Source organism: Lampris incognitus, chromosome 8, assembly GCF_029633865.1.
Source record: "Lampris incognitus isolate fLamInc1 chromosome 8, fLamInc1.hap2, whole genome shotgun sequence".
NCBI classification, from domain to species: domain Eukaryota; kingdom Metazoa; phylum Chordata; class Actinopteri; order Lampriformes; family Lampridae; genus Lampris; species Lampris incognitus.
The window spans coordinates 18,209,205-18,218,359 of NC_079218.1; the positions used below are offsets into that span (position 1 = coordinate 18,209,205).

Consider the following 9,155-nt stretch of genomic DNA (forward strand, 5'->3'; position numbering starts at 1 on the left):
AGAGCCACCACTCCTGAGCTCACGCTGCACACTTTGGAGGAAGTTTAATTTGGAATGCAAGTGGAAGCAGGCATATTTATGAACTTCAAGCTCGGAAGAATTAATTAGCGGTGCTGTTTCTCATTAGCTTTATGAAATCATCTTGCTTTACGGGATATTTCGGCTATTTTGAAACATCAATATGCCACTCGTGAATGTTTTAAACTGAATTCACCTCATGTTAATGCATATTTAAATTCAATGTTTTCTCTATTCCCCCCTTCTAAGTAGCCGACTCAGAAAAGTTGGATGGTCAATTGAAAATGTTGTTGAGAGCAGCACAGCTGTTATACGTATTGAATTACAAAAGTTTTGTACATTATATTACAACTATCATCCATCCATTCATTATCCACACCGCTTATCCTGCTCAGGGTAATGGGGATGCTGGAGCCTATTCCAGCAATCATGGGGCGGCAGGCGGGGAGACACCCTGGACAGGCCGCCAGGCTGTCACAGGGGGCCCCCCCCACACCACACACACACACACACACACACACACACACACACACACACACACACACACACAGGGACAATTTAGTACGGCCGATTCACCTGACCTATACATGTCTTTGGATTGTGGGAGGAAACCAGAGCACCCGGACGAAACCCATGCAGACACGGCGAGAACATGCAAACTCCACATAGAGGATGACCCCAAGGTTGGACTACCCCGGGGCTCAAACCCAGGACCTTCTTGCTGTGAGGCAATCACGCTAACCACTGCGCCACCATGCCGCCTTACAACTACCATGCTGTGTTTAAATAAAATATATTATTTCAAACATCCCAGTTGGCATGTAGCCAAAAGTAGTAGTTCATCATTAAACTCCCTTTATGCATTTCTCTAATTATTTTTCATACCTGAATCATTTTTGTGTGTTTTTTATGAGACAAAACTTCCTCTGCGAATCTTATTTTTCAAACCTTGAAATTCTCTGCAGTGATGCCCATTCTTTTGAGACAGCGACTAGCTGAAATAAATATCTATTATGTGATTGTGAATTGTGTGAATGAATTATCAACACAGCAAATCTCTCTATGCTTACAAAAAATGTTGACGTTCTAGAAATTCTCCATTCATCGGTAGAGCACCAAGGATCATCTGAATGCACAATTTTTTTTGGAATTTTTTTTAAAGACAAAGTAAAAGAACTCATTGTTAGCCTGTCCCCATCCACCATCCACTCACATTGAAAACGGCGAGAGAGAAAAGTGGGGGGGGGGGGGGTAAAGGGTGGGGGTGGAGGAAGAAGGTGGCAGTGCTGCTGTAGAACAACACGCCCCAGCTTCTCACAAGCCGACACAGAGAGATTAGTTGGCCAAGGCCGGCGTGTCGCTTTTCTACTCGGCTCATATTCTACCGGTCTCGTGTGCTGGACCGCATGTGTGCCAACTGTGCCATAAAAGGTGGTGTGTCTTTGATGCTCCCGCATGATGTGGGCAAATTGGGGCGATGGGGGGTTGGTTGAGGTGCATATTACCCCGGAAAAATGAGAAAGCATGGGTTTTCACCCTCAAAACATCTATAATGTCTATATGTCTATATGTATAATTGTTTTGTTTTTTTGTATTTCTTTTTCCAGTCAGTTTTACATTCCTAGGGAGATGCCAACATGTTTTCAGCTCAAAAAGAAAAGTTAAGGAAAAAGAAACACAGAAGGTTTAGAATCTCTTTAAAGTAAAAGTTTCACTCTGCAGCAGAACTGAAAGTGCTCCACTTCCGTATTTTATTTAATAACCTATATATAACTATTGTCATTTCCCAAGAAGGACTACAGTTGATAATAATGCCTTATATAAGGACTACTGTATACAAATTTAAAGTGAAACTATTGGACGTTCCCTGTAATGCTGCTTGTAATGCGGGTGTAAATGTCAAAATTTAATGTGTTCATATTAGTGAGTCAGATTTTTCTTTTATGTAGTATGTATATATCTAAGGCTGTGCTACAGCTAGAGCAACAAAAAAAGTGTGTGTGTGTGTGTGTGTGTGTGTGTATGTATATATATATATATATATATATATATATATGTGTGTGTGTGTGTGTGTGTGTGTATCAAAGAATGAAGAATGGTGAATTTATATATTTAAATATATATATATATATACACACACACACACACACACACACACTAATTAGGGTCGCGGGATGCTGGAGCCTATCCCAGCAGTCACTGGGCGGCAGGCGGGGAGACACCCTAGACAGGCCACCAATCCATCACAGGGCCGACACATTCACACCTAGGGACAATTTAGTATGGCTGATTTACTTGACCTACATGTCTTTGGACTGAAAAAAAAAATAAAGAAAGAAAGAAAGAAATAAAGAAAAAATATATAAAATGCACTGTATTACAGATGCAGTAATTGGTTTTATATTGCAAACCGAAAAAAGGCCTTCCGCTTAATGAAAGGTTTCAAAGGGACTGCTTGTGTTTATTAAGGAAACATCCCACATGTAGGAACATTTAAGATCGTACTTTGCGCTCTCCCAGCATTAAAACTGCTCTCTAGGCAGCTGATACTCATTCATAAACTCAGCTCACCCGGCCCGGCCACAGGCGTACAGCTGCATTTGCCGTTTACAAGGCCTTGATGCCACAAATTCCTTGGTGGGTGTTTCAACAGAGAGACGAAGCATGTTAAATTGTGGTTTTAACACACCGTTTTATCTTAAATGACACTAAGTTACCTATGGGGGATGCCTTTTAACAGTATGGCTTTAGTGGAAAAAAGGGCGCAACTATGTATTTTCACTTAACGAGATAATGGTGGATGTGTTTGTGATGAAAAATTACTGAGATAATTGAAAAACGAAATGCCATGTGCCTACTCGCTAAATATAAAACGTGTTTACATTGGGTATAAGATGCGAATAATCAACTCATTCATCAATCAATCACCTGGGAGATGCCCATGTCTACAGTGTAGATAACAGCGAAACTAAATTCTAACTGCAACACAGTTTTGCCAAAACTATGACGTGCCATACTTACATATACTTGATCATTATAACCAAAATTTACACATCTTACATTTCTTATAGTTACCAGGGACAAGAAGTGCATGTTACATGCATGAACAATAACATTTACATCTAGCTTTTCATTTTTCAGCTATTCTAATGACACCTGAGGGGTATATTCATCCTATTTCCTTCACAGGTCAGATCAAAGGGTCAATTGCACAACAGCACCCCAGGAACTGATTGGGATTTAGTATCTTGCTCAAGGACACTACAACAGAGGAGGTCACTAGAGGTCAGAGGGGACTGAATCTGAGACCAGGGATGATCCGTCTACCCACTGAGCCCCCCTGCTTCCTCCAGCCAATCAAACAACTGTCAGCTATTCGATTGGACTGGGAGACTGGACTGGCAAATAGACGTCCATAGGTTTCTCTCTACATAGACTTTGAGCCCGTTAGATAAGTAATTACTAATAATCAATATATGAGTGTTTCCGGGTTATGTGCGCTTGTCTACAAGTGTTGTATGGATTCCAAATTAAAAACTGGAAAGTAGACACCTTCTACAGCCAGGATGATGTGTGGGGATGCTGGATTTGCTGCCGTGAAGTCACTCTTCAACATGCAGAAGAGATGTAAAGTACAAAAACAGTGTGCGGTGCAGTCTGTCACGGCGGTGAAACGAGCACTTTACAAGTTAAGAGAACCTTTGTAAAATAAAACAATGGCTGACATAAATTCACATTCATCCTCTGTAGAAATGCACATAAAAAAAAGTGAATTGCTGTGCTGATGACAGAACTTTTATCAAAGCTTTTACTGAGGCAGTTGCAAGACTATAAAATCCGTTTTTTTTCTGGGGTGGGGGTGGGGTGGTGGTCTTGCACAAGCTTTCAGTGACTAATCTGCGGTGGGTGGTGGACAGCTTGAAACTAACAGAGCAGACACCAGCTAAATAAACCATCTAAGGACTGACACATCCATGTGGAGATACAAGAGAATACTCTGCGAGGGCTTCTCTTTTACTCCCGGCACATCACTCTCATTTCCAAATAACAACAGACGCATCAAGAGCAACAACTCTGCCTTAGACTATTCATTGCTTTTGCAAGGAAAGCACAAGGATGTAAAAAAGCCAAAAGCTTACCACTATGAGATTAGGTGATGATCTAGGGTACAGATAGAGTTATATCTGACTGCAAAGTCATTTATCAGAAGAAGAAAAATAGAAGAAAGAAGAAGCAGAGGAGAGGAAATATAATGAGGGAAATCATGTTTAAGAAAATTTAATGCACATCATAGTTGCGGGGGAGCCCAATGTTAAAAGAACAATTTACCCAAGCTGGCTTCCTCCTCGCCGGAGAAGGCTTCCCTTGCTTAGAGCCAGAACACATTGGCTGCGTGTATACTGTGGGAGAGCAGCTACCATACAGAAATATCTCTGTTATGCTGTATTTGGCAAGGCCCACTGGGTCTAACACATTATATAAAACCGGTCCCCGGGAGACCCACTGAAACCTCATGTATTGAGATGGAAACACACAGTATGCATAAAGTTCTCCAGCTTGATCCCTTTCTAATTTGTATTTTCAATAAAAAAGTAGACCTTTAAAGGGAGGGTGTACGTCAGCAGTGCATGCAAGGACTATGCAACATCTATTCCCAACTTTGAATCTTATCATAAGTTTTCATTCAAACATGCAATAATGAACACTCTAAATTAGGCCAATTATCAGCGGGCCTACAATGCAGTGAAAAAGAGTCTGTTTTTACAAACCACATCATCATCCCCATGACTAAAATCAAACCATGTGTATCGACTCTGGGGGCTCATACACCAACGGACATTAAATACGACGTAGGGCGAAACTAGCACAAAGAGATGTGACACGGTGTTTACTTTCAATGTGGCACTTGCTGTGAGGATACTGAGCACATCAAATAACAGCCTAGTTTATACCAGGGACTTAGGCCAGATGGATGTAAGACAAATTGTTAAAATCTTGGAACTTAGATGAAATCTTCTCTTAATGCGCTTGTTTTGCACATTTCTGTAACTAGCAATATGTTTGTTTTTTTAACATCTGTCATTTTCATCTAATCCCATCATTATCCACACGTCCCTACATACACATGGCATTGCTTGTTCGGTGCATGGTCAGTTGTACACCTGTAATGTATGAGCAGTCGTCCATTGGTTATATTCTTAGGTGTACGTGTAGCTGGTTACAGCAGGCTTGCACACACATAATATGCATTGCATACAAAGTTCTTTTTCTCTCTGTCCTTGCACTTTGTTTATTTCCTTGACTCATATTGGCTGGTCTTACCGGCTCCCCTTCACTCACTTCAAAGAGTACCCCCCCCCCAAAGTGCCATTCTCCCTGGTGCTTATGGCTGATAGGCTGTGGCCTCATTCCCTCTTCTCTGCAGCTTGTCCCCATTGTGTCCCACTCTCAGAGCGTAGAATGTGTGTGGAGGTAGAGGACAGAGAATACAAGCTGCCCACGCTGACTCTTAATAGCAAACACCTGATGTGGATGTATGGGCTTGTGGGGGGGGGACTCATCAAGCTAGACTATCATCCACCTGCATGTCTCCACTTCCATAAGCACCCTTCTGAAAAGAGAGGGAGAGCGAGAGAGGGAGAGCGAGAGAGGGAGAGAGAGAGAGAGAGAGAGAGAGAGAGAGAGAGAGAGAGAGAGAGAGAGAGAGAGAGAGAGAGAGAGAGAGAGAGAGAGAGAGAGAGAGAGAGAGAGAGAGAGAGAGAGAGAGAAAGCACTTGTGCCACTCGGATGCCTGTTTAACTCTTGACGAAGCTAATCATAGGATTGAGGTGCTGAGGATGATGGGTTTGGGGCTTTCAGAGGGTGGGGTTGCTTTAAATGCAAATCCCTTTCTTATAAAAATCGGTTCCGTTTAAAAGGATTTCTGGGAAACGATCCACATTTCTACAGCAGGGGAGACAGTCGGCGAGAGAAAACAACATAGCAGCAGTCAAATATCAAGGATATAGAGGACGTGGAAAGAGTAGAAAAATAAAAGGCTTCATGTCAGAGATAGAGGAGACTGAGGCCTAAGCAAGGTCAGTTGAATTCGGAATTAAAACATCCCTTCCGCACCTACTGGTCTGAGATACTTAATGAGCACTCACCGTCACTACACAACGGAAGAGGATAAGTGATTGGTCGAGAGATGAGCGAGTGAATAAACAGAAAAGAAATATAAAGAACATGAGCATGCAACAGAGGGAGGATAAACGTCTTTAGAGAGTCTTTACATTTAAAGACTAATCTGAAGGGCAAACAGTGAAAGCTCACTGCCTAATTGAGATGGATTGTTTTTTGTTTTGCTTTTTTCCAAGACAAGATCCTCAACCTGAGCTTGCTAGCGTTGTATTATTCATTGATTTCAGGCTAGACATGGGTGTGTGGGACTCACCTTGTGGCCTAAGTACTCCACATAAAGTCAGCCAAGAGTAAACTACTGCTATTTTGTGCATACAAGCTGGACAGGTTTGAGGTCCTGCTCAGACCTGTGATAACTGCTGTGGGGACTGAGAATTTTCAGTATGCCTTTGCTCGCATAAAGGTTTAATCAACTTCTCGCCTCTTTTCTAAGTGGATTGGAAACCATGGAAAGTTTGTTGAAGGTTTAACTCCGCTGTCCTCTGTACAACTGCATATCAACCAAACGTAATGTAGGCTCCGTAGTATCCTTATGACAGCTTGACTTATACTTTGACCCTTAGCAAACTTATACTCACTATCTAAAAATCAGAGGAAGTTGCCTCAACCTCCTTTATGAGAAATCTCAATCAGGTTTTAGTGTATTCCATGGCAATGATATGTAATAAATGTCCAGCTCCTGACTCAGGGTTGATTTTTCATTCTAGCACTTGCAGAGAATGAGTTAGACACCCCTGCAGTGTACCAAATAGGGCAATTTTCAGCAACGTCATTCTCCGTATGATACCATTCAATTACAATAGTCAGAGACATAACTAGCAGCTCCACTGTCATGCTTATGATAGCTGGTTATATTTGGCTGTGAAGACAGATGATTAAATCTGCCTGTCACGTCATTTTCTCAAACACGATGACAATCAATTTGAGACCGTCTTATTTGACCCACGTGGGTTCAAAAACCAATGTAAGGACATTACCACAATTTCTAGTTTTAATGATCTTAGTTTGATGCCACAGATCTTATTTTGAGTTAACACATAAACTTTGGTTTTCTCTGGCAGAGAAATCCACACACCAAGTCATTCATATCAAGGAGAAAGTTCTCATTTTGATTAATCCTCTGCCTTCATATAAAAAGCTGCAGCGGGGCTTTTAACCATTACTACAACTCACAGTCACATCCACCCCATAGTATGTCTCCACACTGCACAACATGTTCAAGAGAAGACTTGAGATTCTCATGATCAAGTGTTCAAGGCATCTGGGCATGGTCCCTCAGACCATTTTTCATCTCAGTTGAACCAGAATACATTTTGGGAACCTCGGTCTGAGATAGGGTTGGGTACGAGTACCGCTTGTACCGGACCAGTCCTGTACTATCGGTAATCAGTGCCACATGTCCTATAAACATCAATAATAAGGAACTGAATTACAGACCATTAATGTCTGCAACATACAAAAAATGTGCACCTTTATCGGCACAACCCACAACGCACAAAATACAACCACAACCTGACTGAATTATTGCATGTGTAATAGACGGGGCTTATGATTATTATATGACAGAAAAAAAATGGTTAAGTCAGTCTCAACCAATAACTGCAATGCTTCACAGCTGTTCAGTACGCTGCTGTTATGCATTTTATATGTATATATTGTATTATGTTTGGTTGTTATCGACAACACAAACATTGCATTCATCAAACATGATGATGTTGTTGTTGATATTTGGCAATTACCAACAGTAGCAGACATTTTTTTTTATAAATTCCATGACAAATAATGATGTTAAGTGGTATCATCGAGCACCGGGATCAATAAGAGTTATATCAGTGTCGATGTATCAATAAATTCCTAACGATAGCCAGTCAGAGACATCCTGGTCATTTCAGAGTCTAGAGTGAAAAACAAGATTGTGAGCGGGACCCTCCTCATCTGGGTATAGATTTGTTATTTATTCATTTATTAGGGAAACTTCACTCTCACCTTCCTCTGCAGAGGCCAGAAGAACACACTTCAGGAGGATAAACCACACTGGGAAGACAGTCTTGCATGTCAGCTCCATAATGCCACACAGAATAAGGCGAAAAGGCGAAGAAAATCCACTCTATGGACGAGACGCAAAAGCAAGTCGTGTGGACTGCTGGGCCGTGCACCCACTGACCGTAGCCTTGCCCACATGTAAGATGCAGCCTGCTTGGAAATCTTAACACAAACGTGATCGGTAGATTATGGTAGAAAGTCGACGTGAATGCCTGTAAAAGTTCACCCGGTTGAAAAAAAACACAGTCACGAATTCATAGTCCAACTGACTTAACATATGGTGGCTATTGGTAATGGTTAAGGCAGCGGGGGGGGGGGGGAGAAAAAAACTTCTAAGAATGTCCAACTTTGTCTTGAGTAGGTTAGAAGAGGGAAAATGGCCTTTTTTCCCCAAAATCGAAGGGTTACATCCTATACACAGACGAAACTCCTCGTATGCAGGTCATCGATGACTCCTTTGTCCGTGTTTCCAGTCGATTTCCCCCAAAATTCTCATCGGGTCGATGAACCCAAGCAAGCCACATCCGCAAGCAGAGCACTTCAATAGATCTGTAAATTGTAGAGATGGAAATCTAGTTACCCAAGACGTCTCCTACCACCCAAATCACCATGGGTTGTTTTCTCTCTCTCTCAAACAAACAGCTCTTGTACCCCCCCCCCCCGATGCATTTAAGCTATTTTGACTGAAACAAACGATAAGAAAGATAAGTAAGATATTTACCCGACACACCGGTCAAATCTGGCCCACTTTTGGTAAAAACGCAGAATGAAACGAGAGAACAAAAAAATGACACCGCGGATCGCACTCGGGAGACCACTGGGCTATCTATACGTACGCACAGAGGGCATCAAAAGTAATGGAAGAGATCTACTTGGCAGGATATGCATCGGCCGACCGTCTGCTGACGACCTCC

At 41.9% G+C, this 9,155-nt stretch overlaps 1 protein-coding gene across 1 annotated transcript in view; it reads right to left on the minus strand.

The window, feature by feature from the left end:
• ephb4a (eph receptor B4a) overlaps positions 1-9,155 on the minus strand; it is a 42,343-nt gene extending 33,188 nt beyond the window's left edge. Inside the window, exons 1-2 of the mRNA XM_056285013.1 lie at positions 8,963-9,155; positions 8,185-8,790 (exon numbers count right to left, since the gene is read on the minus strand). Of these exons, the coding sequence (XP_056140988.1) occupies positions 8,185-8,263 (79 nt within the window). The 5' untranslated portion in view covers positions 8,264-8,790; positions 8,963-9,155. The remainder of the gene's footprint in view (positions 1-8,184; positions 8,791-8,962) is intronic.